We start from the raw sequence: 17594 nt of genomic DNA on the forward strand, positions 1-17594 counted from the left end.
CAGTAAATGCCTTCCATTTCCACAGCATATTTCTTGATTTTCTAACGATTCATTCAGGGTTTAACTTCTGACATCACAAAATTTAGTTCTTTCATGGGCTCAGATTACCTAAAGAATTTTTTTTCAAAGATAGGAGGTTTTCAATTTTTAATGGTTATGTTTTGTCCGTAAAATAAGATGAAATGAAAAGGAGCATAAACTGAAACATTAATTTTATGGGTGGGAATTATAGTGTTCTTAAACGGAAAATAATAATAAAATTAATGCTTTTGAATAATATAACAACAACATAAACATGATGTGGACTAATTTTGCCTGTATCTCAAAGGAAGTCTATTATATAGTTCAATTTGTTAAAAGAAATCTCAATTCAATTTTTACTTTTGTTAATGAAGTGAATTAAAATTTTTCACTCCTCTTTATAGGGCAATTTACAATATCACTCGATGAAAGAGTAATTATTAGATGATATTATGGCATATTATATATCAAAGAAAGTTTTCTTTAAAAAAAAAACTTACAACGAGGGCAAAGAAACTATATGACTCAATTTTTACTTATGCCATGGGATGTGATTTCCAATCCCCTGCGTCTCAAAGCTATCACTATTTTTCTTACAAAATTGAATTGACAGTGCTTTTTCCATATTTGTGCATTTACTATACTAATAACGCAGTTTTTTTTTAAAAAGATTAAAGTATTTTATGATTACTTTATTCAAGCCAGTAAGCCTGACAATCTATTGAAAAAAAAAAAAAAAGTAGCACATGCTAGAAATAATAATACGGCGGGGAAAGAATGAACATTTTATATCCGGAAAACGGGCCCTTTAAAGATTTAGCGAGAGAACGCATTTTGAAGACGCAATCCATGAAACGGGGGGAAAACATTTCTTTCGGTTGTTCACAAGTCCTCCTGATACATTCTATAATCGCTTTCCCATAACCCTAACTTAAATCTGTTTATGAGTTCATAATGATTGTATTGAAGCAAGAAATTCTATTCTACGCAAATGACTCTTTTTCCCTTACTTTGTAAATACTTGTAATCTTTCTTCCTACAATCAAACATATAGCATAAAACATTAATAAGTTGTTGTACCGTACAGAAAGAAATGGAAGTAAATTCTTTGAAACCAAAGCTACAGTTTAACTCAAGAAATCATACACAAACTTTTAAGACCTCGATGGACTCGGCCTCTTCCCATCATTTGGGAAAAGTAGACAACAAGCACTATAGATTTCCCTTCCAACCCTTCTTTGGGTTTGAAAAAAAAAAAAAAAGGATTTCAAATACCACCACAGTAATAACTAAATACCTGTAATCACCCAACAGAGAGGGCACTAAACCAAACATCCAGCAGCCACTCACTGCTATAACCCCCCCTCCCCAACTTCACATTCTTTTACATAGAAAAATTACGCAGTGCCTGAATTTTCTGACTTGTCAGTCTCCATCGGTTCAGTAGGTGCTGGTGGGGCCTGGTCTGCATTGTCGCTCGCGTCACCATCTTCCTGAGGTTGCTGCTGCTCACTACCCGGAGAAGGAGGCGGCGGGGTACCTGTCGCTTCAGGAGTAGCTGGTTTGGCTGGTCTCGGTTTTGTCATAATTGGCTTACAGAATCTGTTGAAACAAATACACAGTTGAAACCGGAATAGATGAATATCAAACACATGAGGAAATCACCTTGCAGCAAAAGAAAGGAACTAGAAAATATAAGCAACTTTATGAGTAGGTTCAACAACCCTGTCCAACTCCAGAAGTTCACAAGCAGCAATTAGGTTCAATCCTCAATTCAACTACTACCTTAAATACGAGTAATGACATTAGTGACACTTGACAGTTGCAGAAAAAAGCTCAATCCTAAAGCAGGCTGCTAACCTAACGTTTGGCTAAATAAAACAGCCAAAAGAACAGAACATAAGCATGATTTGAATGCATCTTGAGAGAGGCTGGTTCGGTGAGCATTATAAAATGCATTGAACAAAACGACACAAAAGGATCACAACAAACGTAGCAAAAGAAAAGAGCATAGGAATAGCAAACAGGCAGGAGTCCACACCATCTAAAAACACCTGAACTAAATGCAACCAAACCAACAGAATGAACAATATCACATACCTATTAACCGCCTCAGCTTTCTTTCTTACTTCAGCTGACAAGAGTACAGGGGTAGCATGTTTTGGAAGAGAGTCCTGGTGCTGCTTTTTCTCCCTAAGCCAAGCCTCAGCTTCAACACATTCATTCAGAACCTACAAACAAATAATTAGATACAGTTTCAAGAGCCACCAACAGAGACGTGTGGGTATAAAAATAGACAATTTACCTTCTGTTTCTCAGAAATGTCAATGTGATCAAATTTGGGATCGTTTGACATTGCAGCTTCCCTGTAGCTATTTATACAATAGATCAACTGACTGATTACTGTGCCCCTCTCCATGTATTCCTTGTAACGCTCTTCAATTGGATCACCTTGCTGCAATTGGATATAATTAGATTGCAAATTCAAACTACCATGAAAATGCCTCGTGGTACTCATTTTTGTACACAACAAAGGTAAAGATGATGTTTAAACGATCCTGATTATTTCTAATTCTTTTCACTTTTTGGTTAGAGGGGCGGGGATGGAACTTTTGCTTTCTGAAAATTTCTTACCTTCTTAAGTTCCTCGAGTTTGGCAACATAAACACCTTTAGTTTCATCCTCACCATCTTCATATAACCAGTCTTCCACCTCCTGAAGTCTAGCAGTAAGTGCCTCTCTCTCTGAATCAGTGACAAACTCTTGGTATTTGTCACTGAGCTGAAGTGATGAGAGTGACATTAGTTCCAGAAATCATCAAAAGACAGGCATATACATCAGATGTAAGGGTAAATAAAGGAATAATATCCCACCTTGTTCCTCATGTCATAAACATAAGCTTCGACTGCATTTTTCTTTTCTTTTGTTTCTTCCATCACTCGATCTTGCAAAGCCATTTCAAACTCCTTCTCTATGGCTTTCTGGACATCTGAATGACTCATTGCTCCATAGACCAACTCTGTCACATGTATGTTTGTTTTCCTGACCTTTTTCTTTGGAGCCTCAACCTGCCATTGTAGGGGGGAAAGGCCAGTCAAATTGCAACATATTGTTTAACGATGCTTGAATGCTTATTTGAAGTACAATCTCCAACAAGTGAAGCTTATAAAACAAGCATGGTTTTGCATAACAGAGCAGTTATGTGAAGAGTAGACTTAAATTCCACTAAAGCAGGAATTCATATTTTGCATCCATTGCAGAAAAAATTCAAACAAAAGAAAATCCACAGTAAACCCAAAAATGTAAAACTTCTATTAAAGATTTTTCAATTGGAAAAGGCACAACAATTATCAGTAAAAGTGAATTTGTTTAGATAGCTTTAACTGCTGCAATATCAGGTTACCTATTAAAGTTAAATTAACTACATAAACTTGATGATGATGCATAATGCATGGCAAGATGGGAGAACAGTGCATATATCTATATAACTAAAATAAAATAGAAAAGTAAAATAACTTGTACAAAACTTTTAAATTGTAATAACTCCAACAATCATCCAAAATCCCATAAATCGCAAATGCCATCCTCCACAATTCAAACTTATTAAAATTGAAATCTATCAATTTATTTGTCCATAAGTCCATAATCATAAATATCATAACTGATATCCTTCTTGTCATCCCGTTTGGTTTCATTCCTGTAAAGCCCATTCTTAGTAATCCCCCTTCTATTCCTAGCTGAAAATAGTTTGGATGCCAAAATGAAGTAGGAAAGCCCCAAAACCAATGCTCACTGGATTCCCTGAAAAGTCTGAATCCTCATTCCATTAATTGTTCCATGAACCAAACAGGCCATAAAGGAATCTATGATAAAGAGATTGCAAGTTGCCAGAGGGAAAAAGAAAAAAAGAAAAAAAAAACCTGACCGTTAAGGTGGGGAAATGCATAGGATAAAAAGAGATTCAACAAAAATAGAAAAGGAAGCATTCTATAAAGTTGTTATACGATCATAAATAGCAGAGATGCTTCCCTTGGGAACCATTGATAACTGTAATCTCACCATCCTATTCACAATCACCAAGCATTCTATTAAAGTAACTACCAATTTAAATGAGTTGCATTTTATATTGTCACAACCTCCAGAAGTCCGAAAACCACAAGATATTGATACAAGATTATAGTAACAAATTATGATCTGACTGCAAATTAAAAATAGCTTTAATTAAAATCTAAAACCTGAAAATATGCTTGTATGCCACAGTTATTAATACCAACCTTGATATCAGTATCCATCTGCACAGGCTTATCTCCAGTCTCAGGCTTGCCATTTTCCATCCCAGGGGTGTCAACAGCTGCCTTGGCATCTTGCATATCAACATCCGCATCATTGGAGCTTGGAGGTGCTGCAGCAGCCTCTGCTGCAGCCTCAGCAGGAGTTTCATCAGTGTCCATCTTGGCACGTTCTCCAGATGGTACTTTGACCACTGGAACCTCAACTTCCTCCTCCTCCAGGAGCTAAACAGAATAGAAAAACATTAAACCAAATGAACAAATATTCTACACGTTACTACAGGAACCCACAGTAACCTCACAATAAAAGTCACAGAACAGGGGGGAAATTAGCAATCACAACCATAATTACCCATAGCCTAAAGAAACTTACAGTTGCTGACTCAACAGATGCAACTCCATGCAGATTCAATCGTACTTTCACTTTAACTTTTGCCTTCTCAACTTTTGTAGGTGGGAAAGGGCCAATCTGCGTACAATCAAGGGTCAAAGATTGTCCATGAAAAAGGAAATACATCACATAGGAAAAAGTAAACGCCTTACAGTATATGTGCTGATCTTTGGAGGTGCTTGCAGCTCACTCATATCAGCATATTGTACATCAACAGAAAAGGTTTCTGACCTATAGAATGTCAGAGCCTTGATGCTTGGTATGACATTTCCTTTAGAGAAAACAACAGTACTCATCTGATTATCTGGTCCACTCTCCTGTTGGTCTGGACCAGAGCCTTTCCATGACAGAGAAATTGGGAAAGGAAAGCTTTCGTTGACCTTCATATCCATTAACAAAGATAAATCAGATGCAAAATCAAGAATTTGTATAATTCAACATGAACTACGACTACAGAACAATAGTCATTAAAGAGCATAACATATGATAAAATCATAATTCCTGAAAGCCTAATTTATCAGACTAAATAGAACATGCAATTTAAATTTAAATTTAATGAATTCTTGAGCTGTTCAATCCTAATAAAATGTGGAAGTTTCAAATAGGAGGGCATAGAATTGGGGGGAAAAAAGGATAGAACGAGACTGGGAACCGTGCTCTTGTTTGAAACATAGAGAAGGGGAAGGGGAAAGTAAGCTTTACAAATATTTGTTATTCAAGTGTGTATGTGTTTATTGTGTTGGGGGAGGCATCCCTCTTTCCACTCTTAAATATGGAGAGAAACCAAAATGCGGTGGTGGGCCAAAGAGGGGAAATTATTTCCCTCCAACCACCCAATTCTTATAATCTCCATCAAGGGATCAACATAGGTGGGGAGCAGGAGGAATCCAAACACACTGCACAGTCCTAACTGTTTAACAGATGCAGATATAAAAGGCGAGGCAAAATCAAAACAGGCATGCGCAGCCAATCACCAAAAGCTTCATAGGGGCTGGGGAAAAAATTACCTGAAACTCTCGTACTTTAAATGTTGGACTAAGAATAGCACATTGCAAGGCACAACCCTTGGCAACACACTCACTTGCATTCATTGTCCGCCTAGGCTCCTTCTTGAAAAACTCTGTCAATATCTTGTTTATAGCTGGTACACGAGAACCTGAACCAATTACCTCAACCATATGAACATTCTCAACTGTAAGACCTGCTTCTGCAAGGGCATTCTCCAAAGGTTTTTTAACACGTTCCAATATTGGAACACTTAATTTCTCAAATTCATCACGCTTGATGAAGCCCCTAACATCTTTCTCATCCATTAAGCACTCAATGTTAAGAGGTGCTTCAGGATTTGCACTGAGCATCTTCTTCAGCTTCTCGCAAGCAGCTCTCAGCCTTAGACAAGCTCTGGCATTCTGGAAAACATCAATCTTGTACTCTTCCCTGAACTTTGCGGCAAAGTGTTGGAACAAAACTTCATCAAAATCCCTACCACCCAGAGATCTATCAAATGAATGAGCCAAAACTTTCAGCTGCCCCTTCTTAAAGCCAGCAATGCACACCTGCATGCTGGAATGTCCAACGTCAACAAATGCAACATTCAGTTGATCATTTTCAGGGAGATCAGTCTTATAAATTCCATAAGCCAAGGCAGTTGCTGTCGTTTCATGAATCAGGCGAAGTGGGCGCAAACCCGCAATGGTAGCTGCATCCAAGACTGCTCTTCTCTGAATATCAGTGAAATAAACTGGAATTCCGATGCAACAATCAACAACAGCTGCACTGAGATTTTTCTCAGCTATGCCTTTGAGATTTGACAACACCATTCCCAAAACTTGTGTTGGTGTAAATGTCTTATTTTCACCCAAATACCGTGCATGTATTAATGGATAACCATCAGGCCCTTCAGTTACCACAAAAGGCAACAACTTCAAGTCCTGCTGCAACTCTGGATCAGAGAATTGTCTACCAATCAGTCGCTTGATCTGGGAGATTGAATTCTTTGGGTTCATCATAGTAGATGACGCCCCTGCTGTTCCAATAAACCGTTGTTTGTCACCAAAACATACAACTGCTGGAGTTTCTCGTTTGGACTCATCATTGAGCACGACATCAATTCCTCTCTGCCTTGCAACAGCAACAATACAGCTCTCATTACCCAAGTCAAAACCAACCACGCTCATCGTTGCAAAAACTGAAATGATCCCCCGGCCTTAGGTCTGTTAGCCAAGAAGAATATCCGAACCAAAAAAAAAAAAACATTACATTTATGTCCGATTTTTGTCCAATAAAGTAAGGAAACTGACAAAGAGAAATGACCATGCAGACATAAAGAAATGCCATGTGGGCGATAGTAAAGATAGGTCTGTACTAAAAGTGTAATGACTATAAATTAATTGCCTCATAAAGTAGCTAACATATTTTTTTTGTTTGGAGGGAGGGGTGTGTTCTTAATTACTTTACCATGACGAAACCACATGCCTAAGAAATTCGGTGAATGTGATAAAACTAACATCAGTAAGAAATTGCCAACATCAAGAAGCATATGACACGAAAGTAGCTATTTTAAGCATGCAAGCCTACCAGTTAACGTGCTTAGAACTCAAATCAAACGCATTCAATCAAACCGAGCAAAAGGAGAGGGGAAAAACGAATGCTTTGAAGCTTGAACTAAATCATGCCCCCACCCACACTTATAACAACCAATCAGAAAATACAATGCATAATACCAACTGCCACGGATGAAGCAGGAACAACAAAAAATTAAAACTTCCAATAAATGCAAACATTATTAGATACGACCACTGATTAATGCAGGGAAAAAATGCACGGAGACATAAGCACGACGAAGTCACAGATCTACAATCTCAACAGGGATCAAAGGAACCTAAAGCACCGTGAATCACCTAGAAATAGGAATAGGGATTACCTGGCGCAGCGATCCAAGAGATGAGGAAAAGGGAAGAGCTTCTGGAACAATCTGAAACCTTGGACGACTAAAGCACCAATAAGTCGAGTCGATGAGACTTAAAAAGAAAGCCAGAATAGCATATGTGGGGAGGCCTCGTACGGAGTTGTTGAGTTCAGGTTTTAATTTTAATTTTATTTTATGAAATCAAAAAAAAAAAAAAACACATCTTTTATTTTTTTATTTTTTTTTTTATTTGAGTGAAGCCAGAGATCTGCTGATCTGCTCCGTTGTATTGGTCCTCGGCTGGAGAGATCTGGAGAATGACGTAGCTCTTCTAGAAACATCTACTGCTGAATTTTCTTTTCCATTTTCTTCGCGTCTAAATTTGGCCAGAAAAAATGAAAACAACTAAATACTTCAAGAAGTTGGACTATGATGGGCCCATCATGGGCTTTCTATATGTTCAGGATCAGTGATTCTTATCTCTCTTTTTTTAACAAAGGAAACTGAAAAATTCACCGAAAGTTATTCAGATTCTTGTACCAAAAATAAACTCTTTTTACGAACAGTAATTAATTAAATATTTAGGGTGAAAATAAGTAAATCAATATATCAATTCAATATATAATATTTAATATATTTAAAATGTGATGTAGAAGTTCTAGGAATCTGGTCAAAAAATATGTATGTTATAAAAAGTCAAGCTATTTGTAAATTAAATATAAACAGTATTTCTCATATTAGACTTTTGATCACCCATTGACCCCGACCCAGGTAAGTATTTCTCATATCAGACTTTGTGTAAACATATAGCCTAACAATCTACAATATACCATCTAGTTTTGACTTTCAATTAATTCACGAAATTTTAGGGTCACGAGTGCATTTAGAAAGCTGAGATAGTGGCCTAAGGCCTCTAAATAGATTCATGTATGTGGTTTCAATTTATTCATATTTATTTATTATAGTTTGCATTCTAAAAACAAATAATGATTATTTTTTTAATGAACAAAACAAATAACGATTGCTAATGTTTAATTTATATCACTATCAGGAATGGATCCAACAAAAATGACTACTCACTTACAATATGATAAATTAATGTTTTGAATTTTCACTAAAATATGTGCCTACATTTAGTGCTCAATTTTCTTTCAAACATAATTGTCTCCAATAGGACATCTATACCCAATAAAAAAAACTTTATATTCTAAAAAATCTTATTTTTATAATTATTCATTCATCTCTCACAATTAGTTTTCAAACTGAAAACTCTTTTTCATTTTCGAGTGAAAATGGAACTATACATTAATAAAAGGAGCAAAAAAAACAAATACAGGAGAAAGTACAAACAAAAGAGCCAACACCGTTTACCATTCACCTCACAAAACAGGCCCTGAAAAGGTTGATGATCAAAGGAATCAAAAGAAACATCACCAGAGGATCCTAAGCTTAAGAGTTTTGTAGGCAAAATATTATCATTACAAGAAAAAACTAAAGAGAAATGTTCGTTATGGAGAGTGAGTTATGTCTCTCAAAATGTCAAAACAAGAATACTAAGCAGCTATATATATTCATCGTAACCATAAGATTTAGCAATAAGCTGTACATCAATCACATCATCATCAAAAATTTATGCCTGTTGACCCAAAGATCCCAGCATTGTTAGATTCCAATTTAGCCATTGAGAGACCTATTAGAAAATTTGTACCAAAGATCATTCCTGAATAGTTATTCCCACGTTTTTGTTGCAACACAATCTTCAAATAAATGTACTGCATCTTCAGTACACGCACAACCTCGATAACATAGATCAAAGTCAAATAGACCTCTACTTTGTTTGTGCCATCAGCCATAAGAGCATTTTCATTTTTTTCAGGGACTTGAAGGCTCCAAATGTTACTCCAGTTGAAGTCAACTTCTCTTGTTGAACCTGTATTTAAGGAAAAATAAGCAGATCTAATAGAAAAATTACCATCATTAGAGGTTATCAAACAAAGTATTCTCTCTTGCTCACATTCACTCTAGGCCTAGTATGTGTAAGTATATTCACAATATTAAGAGGAAATAGGACAATCAGTTTAGACTTATTCTAATCCCTTGATGAGAATCACAAGCAAGACAATATAATTATTAGAGATAAAATCCAGCCTAACGTCTGTGATGTTCAGCCCAACACTGTCAAGCCTAAAACCCTTTCTCATTTATATGTAAAGACTAATATGCCCTAATCCTTATCCTAAAGGTTTCTAGAATTCTGTAATCCTGGGGCTACTTATCTATCTTCATGCACCTATATCACCTCTCACCCTTACTCACTCTCTGTATATATTATTGTCTTAGGATACTTTGAAAAGCAAGTGGTAATGCAATGAATTATTCAAAGTGATTTTTCTTGTCTTTTATATTTTGTACTTCATCATGGTATCAAAGCTATGAAAATCATAATGGCTTCGGTGCTTCGACCTTCTACTGCTATTTCTTTACCTTCATCATCTTCTTCCTCTCCTTTTCATTTTATTTCTATTAAACTGAATCATGATAATTATACTTTATGGAAAGCCCGGATGGTGCCTTATTTATATGGCCAGCAATTATTCTTTTTCGTTGATGGTTCATATCTTGCACCGGCTCTCACCACCACTGATAAAGGTGACCCGAATCCAGAGTATACAAAATGGTTTCAATTGGATCAATATGCTATCTTTGTTATTATTTCTTCACTCTCTGAGTCTCTCATTGGCTAAGTGATTAAACACAAGACCTCACGATCAGTGTGGATGGCTCTTGAAAAGATGTTCACTCAAAAAAATCAAGCTTGATTCTTGCATTTACACAATCAAATCACTAATCTTAAAAAAGGAGGAGATTCAGTTTCTAATTATCATAAACATGCAATGCTCCTATCTGATGCCTTAAGTACTGTTGGTAAATCGATTGATTATATAAACTTTTTCACTTATCTTTTGAATGGTTTAGGTTCTGATTTTGATTCCATTATTGCATCTATCACCACAAGGGCTTTTGATTCAATACTAGAAGATGTTTTGAGTTACTTGTTCTTACATAAAGCTTGACTAAACTCATAATATGGTTGCCTTTGTCACACTTGAGATTTTAGCTAATCTCAATATTCGACCACCTTGTCTCAATACCTTTCCTCGTGGAAGAGGTCGTAGTGGTCGTCTTTTTTGTGGTAGTCGAGGTCATTTTTGTAACATCCTGATTTTTATATAAAGAAGAAATTGTGGAATTTAGGTTTTGAGGAAAAAAATGATAATAATAGGAATTTATATTATTTGAGGTTATTTAGAAATAATATTATGGTTAGGTATTTAATTATGAATTTAAAAATTTAAATTTAAAACCACATAAGCAATATTTAGTTAAGATATAATACATAAATAATTTTTTTATGTGTGTGTTAAAAAAAAGAGAAGGTAGAAGGGAAAAAAAAAAGAGGTGGAAGGTTGTTGTTTCTAAGTCCCACATTGGTTAGATGAGTGAAGAGAAGAGGTGCCTTCATGTATAAAAAGAAGGGGGTGTGTGCATTAGGAAGCATGAAAGGCTAAGATGCAATTAGAGGAAATTGTAACTTATGGCCCAAAGGTTTAAATAATTAAATTTAGACCTATAGTTTTTTTTAAATATAATTTTGGGACCCACAATCCTATTTTTATATTATTTTTCTCTCTTCCTCTCACGTTGCTCGGCGTTTTCTCGCAAGGGAGGATTATTTTCTTTTTCTTCAGGTATGTTCTAACTTTCCTGTTTAGATTAGCATTTAAAAATTTATTTAATTACAAAATTAATTTTATAGTTATTTTTTAAATAATATTAGCTTTCTAGTGATATGATTATTTTGTAGGATATAGTAAATATTCTAATTAAAATTTTTTTATAGGATAGTTAATCTGATGATATGATAGATTAAAAATATAAGTTAAAACTCTTAGGGATATAATAAATATTATAGAATATTTTCTTGAGGTTGAAACTCATGTTTAAGAATTTTTGAGTTAAAATCTAGATCTATATGGTTGAATTTATGTGGAATCTGAGATGTAGGGATGAACATCTGATTATTAAATATTTATTTAAGTATAAATAGGTATTTTTGAGGTTATAGAAAGGTGATTTGAGGCTTCAGGATAATTTTAAAATTTTTAATTATTTTTGAACGAATTTTTAGAATATAGAAGGATGAAATTGTGATAATAGAAGTGATTTGAGGATAAAAAATAGTTTATTAGGGTACGAGAATTTTAAAAAAGAATTTGAGAAGTTAAATGAGGCATAAATCTTAAATTAACGTTAATATGGATTATAGATCTGAGACTTTTTAACTCTTTAAATTAGAGTTATTTATTTTAATCTAAAATTAATATAGTATTGTGAAATAATTATGTAGATTATATTGAAAAAGATAGTGGTGAAAAAGAAGTTGTGAAGGGGAACTTGTTATTCAAGACACAAGGTAACCATTATTAATGTGTTGTGATGAGTGTGTTTGTGAATGATTATGTGTTGACTTGTTGTTTGAAAAAATTATGAATTATTAAAAATAAATAATGTTATATACTTGTTTGAAATAATTGCCTAGTGGGTCAAAAATTTATTTTTATTTATCATAATGAGATATTATTGTTCGGATATATTCCTGTTTGGATATTTGAATGATGCATGACTTGTCAGGATATTTTTAATGTATGGTGTTAATGAAAATTTCTGTTCGGTTAATTATTACCATGTGGTAAGCCCTCATTGGATCCAATGAGTGGCATGTCGCTTGGTCTAACTCACCTTTGGCTAGGTGATTTGGCGTCCGAGCATGGCAAAAGGAGGATATAAAGCGTAGTCATGCAATTAAATACTTGTTCGATTTGTTTGGAAATATTGTTCGATTAAATGTTTTTGTGTGCCCACTTAGCAATCGCATGATTAGTTACATCCGCATGCATCATTACATATTAATTTTTGGTTACTGGGACTTTTAAGTCTCATTCCTCGTGGTTAATATTTTTACAGGAGAGAGTTCGGCCGAAAAAAAGCACCAGAGACATAACTTTGGTGTATGAGACACTATCTTTTACGTTGCCTCTCATTTTGTATTATGCAATGTATCTTGTGCCAACCTAGGATATTTCTTATTTTGACAACATATAAACTCTAATCCTTTTTATTAAATGCAATTATATGACCAAGATGATTATGTTTGTTCCTCTTGATTCATGACCTGATTTAAATATCATGCCATGAAGATCCTGTCTGTCCCTCATGGTTCTAATTGCTTTTTTTGAGATATTTAAGACCTGTGGTATATTGTCTTGGATGTATCATGGTAGAAATTTTTCTACCATGATAAGGGTATGATAATGTTTCAATAAAAAAAAATGATTTGTTGAATTAATAATTTGCAAAAAATCGGTTTGTGAATTTGAGGGTGTTACAATTTTGGTCGAGGATATAGAGGAGGTTGTTCTACTTCTAATGAACCTTGTTCTTTGTGCCATTACTATGGTCACACTATTCATACCTACTATCATCGATTTGATCATTCTTATCAAGTACCACCTCTGCCTTGACTTGCTCAGGCTTACCATAACTCTATCACTATAGCACTTGATGATGCTTGGTATTTTGACATAGGGGCTACTAATCATATAACTTCTGATTTCAGCAATCTCAATATCTATTCTGAACCTTACAAAGGCCATGACCAAGTCCACACATTTAATGTTTCCACTCTTCCGATTGCCCATCAAGGAGTAAGCTAATTTACCAATACTTATGGAAAATTTATTCTCTTTGACTTATTCATGTTCCTACTGTTTCTAAAAATCTTGTTTCTTTTTTTGAGTTTTGCTATGATAATAATGTTTATTTTAAATTTTATGCCTCTCATTTTCTTGTGAAGCATCTTCACACTAAGTAACTTTTCTTCGAAGGCCTAACAAATAGCTCTCTTTCTTTATCAAGCATGACTCCTACTGCCTATCTTGGGGTTAAAACTTCGAAGGATCAATGGCATGCTAGGCTTGGTCATCCAGCTTATCAAACTGTTCAACACATTCTTTCTAAATATTCTCTACCTTACTCGTCTTCTGTGTCTTCTTCTTTTTGGTCTACTTGTAATACATCTAAGAGTCATGTACTCCCTTATCCCCTTACATCCCACCATTCTCCGTGTCCTTTATTTCTTGTTTTCTTTGATGTACGGGGCCCTACTCCTATTTTGTCTTCTAAAGGATATCATTGTTATATCTCTTTGTTGATGACTTTATTAAATATACATGGTTCTATCCTCTCAAATTAAAATCTAATGTTGCCAAAGTCTTTTTCATATTTCAAGCACATGTTAAAAATTTATTTAATACTAAAATTAAATTTCTTAAGATTAATAGAGGGGATGAATTTTAGGCCCTTCCTCTTCACAATCAAGGCATCATTCACAGAATCACCTGTCTTTATTCTCATACTCAAAATGGTATGGTTGAGAGAAAAAATTGTCATATTGTTGAGTTTAGCTTAGCTCTTTTACATCACACCTCATTGTCTCAAAAACTTTAGGTTCATGCTTTTTCATCTGCAATCTTCCTAATTAATCATTTACCTTCTCCTTCTCTTGGTCATAAATCTCCTTATGAATTACTCTTTTATCATACTCCTGATTATTCCTTTTTAAAAATATTTGGTTGTGCTTATTGGCCTCACTTAAGGCCTTATGTTCGACATAAGCTGGACCCATATTTTGTGCAGTGCATTTCTATTAGATATCTTGCTAATTACAATGGTTATTTTCATCTTGATGTTAAGACAGGTTGCATTTACATCTTAAGAGATGTTGTGTTTGATGAATCTATTTTTCCCATAACCCAATCTGGCCACCAATCTCAGTCCACTTCTCCTATTTCCTATACATCTCTTGTTAATACATTCTCTTTATTAAGGTCTAACCCACTTCCTCAACCCACACCTATGTCTATTAACACTCCTCTTCGACCCATTTCTCCAATTTAGCCCAATTAGCCCAATAACTTTCCAACACCTTTATCTCCTTTATCCTCCCTACCTATTTCATTGGTCCTAGATATTTCTTTTACTGTTAATAAGGTTTTTCAATTCTTACATGCTCCAACTGATGTTGATTGGATTGCTGTTAAGAAGATCTTATGGTATTTCAAACATACTGCTGATTTTGGTTTGTTTATTTGTAAATATCCACCATCCCCTTTGATTGCTTTCTTTGATGTTGATTGGGTTGGTTGTCCTAATGATAGAAGATCCACTGGTGGTTTCAATGTTTTCTTTGGTCATAATTTAATATCTTGGTCAACAAAAAAAAACCCATTGTAGATCATTTATCCACTGAAGCTAAATATTGTTCTTTGGCTCTTGCTACTTGTGATCTTATTTGGCTTCAATCTTTGTTAAAGGAACTGGGTTTTTTTTCTACACCCCCTACTCTTTGCTGTGACAACATTGGTGCTACATACTTATTTGCTAATCTTATTATGCATGCTCGCACAAAACATATTGACTTAGATTATCACTTTGTTCGCGAACAAGTTGCTACAAAGACTCTTAATGTCACCTTCTTGGGTTCCGCTGACCAAATTGCCGACATTTTTACCAAACCACTACTAGCTCATCATTTTAAAACTCTTCAATCAAGCCTCATTATCATTTCTCTCCTGTTCAACTTGAGGGGGGCTATTGGAGATAAAATCTAACCCAAGGTCTGTGATGTTTAGCCCAACACTGTCAAGCCTAAAACCCTTTCTCATTTATGTATAAAGACTAATATGCCCTAATCCTTATCTTGAAGGTTTCTAGAATTTTGTAATCCTAAGGCTACATGTCTATCTTTATGCACTTATATCACCTCTCACCCTTACTCACTCTCTGTATATATTGTTATCTCAGGATACTCTGAAAAACAAGTGGTAATACAATGAATTATTCAGAATGATTTTTCTTGTCTTTTATACTCTATACTTCATCAATATTCAATAATCACCCTTTCGTCCAAATCAACCAACCCCATTAGATTCGATACCTAATCCATAAAGGAGGTATTCTCCACTTATCTCTTTTGTAAATAAAAGAAAACTAATTTCCTCCTTTGTTTATGACTAGTTTGACTATGGTTTGACCATCTTTTTTTATCATTAACTCCTGAACCAATGTTTTTGACTAATTCAATAATTGATTTGATTTTTAGTACCTTAATATTGAAGTGTACATCATGTGTGAGTATAATGTCTTAAACATTTGAAGCGCATTTTTTAAATACAAGAACCATGATATTGAAGCATGCAAGGGAGGAAATTAGCTGAGTTTAATATGACATATATTTAAGTCACTTTATTTTTTTTTTTTTTGGCATGAGCTCCGTATCCTAGCTCTTCAACCCATACTAGCTCTTCAACCTGTCACACTAATGGCATCAACAAGCTGCTAGCACCTCTTTGAAGAATGGTCCTCTAACTAAAAAATTTAATAATTATTGTATATTTAATGTTCAAACTCGAGACCTTTAATTAAAAGGAATCTACCCCTTTACTAGTTGATTCAATCACCCAATGATTATAAGTCACTTTCTAAAATGAGCTGATTATATTTTTTTAAAAAAATGTTATATGATTAATTACTTCACTCATAATTTTTTATGAGTAAAGTAAAATGTTACTATGAAAGAGAAGATATGTTTGAAGATTATGCATTTAATAAAAATAAATTGATAATTTTTTTCCTAAAAGTTATCACATAATTTAATTGTTAATGGCTAGGTGTTCTAGTATTTACTTTACCTCCCTTTTTTAAGAAAAGATCCTAGTTCAATTCCAGCACTAAATTTTTTTCGAAAAAATAATTTAACTATATTTTTAAATTTTGGAAAAGTAATTAGGAATGACTTGCATAAAATAATATCAAAAAGATTGTGTCATCATAAAAAGTATAGTTAATTACCATCATCCTAGGATCAGTGTCCATGAAAATTGCCGTTGATTCTTATTAAATGTCATGTTCGACTTGATGCTTAAAGAGTTGGGAAGCGGAAAAAAAAAAAAAATCAAATCAAAGTGATTATTCCTGTGGGTGAAAAAAAAGGATTGTTACTGAACCCAATCCCGTTTATCAGTTTGACTTTTTTCTATTCCACGAATTGCAACGTGTCTTCGTTCTTCTCCTTCCTCTTGATCTCCCTCCCTGTCCTAAATGTGCGAACACTCCTTGGCTTCGCAGTCGCCGGAGCTCTCACTGGTGATGTTTCACGCAGACCGTTGATCAAATCCACGTAAGCATTCAGGATGAACTTGTATGACTTACTCTCGTTCAGGTTCAAATAGCAAAACAAGAGCTCTTCCATAAATCCCCAATCCACCCTTCCGTGATTCCTCAACCTCCGGTCCACCATTTCTTTCATAGATCGCCTGAGATCCTCATACTGGCTCACGGAGGACGCCAGGACGACGATACTCTCACGAGAGCCAGAAGCCTCGCTGCAGTCGCCGACAATATCCAGCAAAGTCGAGTCGAACGACATGGATCCTGATCTTGGATCTCTTTGATTTTCTCCAGAAACTCTGTTTGCGATGTTGTTACTACTTGGAATAGTATCTTCTTCGTGCAGGAACAGAGAGTTGAAATTCTCGAAGAGGAAGCGATCGATGTCTGATAGCGTAGCTGCGTTATTTCCTCTGACGAACGCAATGGAATGAGTCTTGGGTTGCTTGCAACCCGAGAGGATCCGGGTAAAGGAAGGAGGAGGGTGGATTTGGGGACGAGGGTTTTTGAGCTTGGAGAGACAATACTGAAAGAATTTCCGAACCTTCATTTTCTGGTCAGTGAACTTTTGAAGCTTCTTCGACATTGTTGAACTCAATGTGCTTTAATTTCTGGATAATGGGTTTGATTGAGGGGAAACGAAGGATGAAGTACATGTATGTCTTTGAACTGTGATCTGGTTTTAAAGAAGTTTATT

General features: G+C 34.9%; 2 protein-coding genes across 3 annotated transcripts; both read right to left on the reverse strand.

Annotated features, from left to right (window-relative positions):
- Positions 1 to 1107: 1107 nt before the first annotated feature.
- On the reverse strand, positions 1108 to 7757 carry LOC129294964 (heat shock 70 kDa protein 15-like). 2 transcript variants are annotated; one of them, XM_054933440.1, is made up of 10 exons: positions 7625 to 7757; positions 5709 to 6914; positions 4854 to 5081; positions 4684 to 4779; positions 4296 to 4535; positions 2895 to 3089; positions 2656 to 2802; positions 2327 to 2476; positions 2122 to 2252; positions 1108 to 1623 (listed from the first exon to the last, which is right to left on the reverse strand). In XM_054933440.1, exons 2-10 carry the CDS (start codon positions 6876 to 6878, stop codon positions 1419 to 1421), a joined length of 2562 nt encoding a protein of 853 aa, XP_054789415.1. In that variant the 5' UTR covers positions 6879 to 6914; positions 7625 to 7757; the 3' UTR covers positions 1108 to 1418. The 2 variants fall into 2 exon arrangements, with proteins under 2 accessions (XP_054789415.1, XP_054789416.1); XM_054933441.1 differs by having other exon boundaries at positions 5709 to 6889; positions 7625 to 7723.
- Positions 7758 to 16763: 9006 nt separating this feature from the next.
- On the reverse strand, positions 16764 to 17483 carry LOC129294963 (transcription repressor OFP14-like). Its single transcript, XM_054933439.1, has one exon. The coding sequence runs from the start codon at positions 17481 to 17483 to the stop codon at positions 16764 to 16766; it is 720 nt and encodes a 239-aa protein (XP_054789414.1).
- Positions 17484 to 17594: the final 111 nt, after the last annotated feature.

Source organism: Prosopis cineraria, unplaced genomic scaffold (genome assembly GCF_029017545.1).
Source record: "Prosopis cineraria cultivar Desert tree isolate PC_DT_omini unplaced genomic scaffold, ASM2901754v1 PC28, whole genome shotgun sequence".
Classification (NCBI taxonomy): domain Eukaryota; kingdom Viridiplantae; phylum Streptophyta; class Magnoliopsida; order Fabales; family Fabaceae; genus Prosopis; species Prosopis cineraria.

What these genes read in the sequence shown, in the direction of transcription:
- LOC129294963 (XM_054933439.1), bottom strand. Translation starts at nt 17,483, where the DNA reads ATGTCGAAGAAGCTTCAAAAGTTCACTGACCAGAAAATGAAGGTTCGG.
- LOC129294964 (XM_054933440.1), bottom strand. Translation starts at nt 6,878, where the DNA reads ATGAGCGTGGTTGGTTTTGACTTGGGTAATGAGAGCTGTATTGTTGCT. An exon ending in TTAAAGTACGAGAGTTTCAG is followed by an intron (nt 5,082 to 5,708) that starts GTAATTTTTTCC and finishes ATGGATATGAAG; the next exon opens with GTCAACGAAAGCTTTCCTTT. An exon ending in AACTCGAGGAACTTAAGAAG is followed by an intron (nt 2,477 to 2,655) that starts GTAAGAAATTTT and finishes ATCCAATTGCAG; the next exon opens with CAAGGTGATCCAATTGAAGA.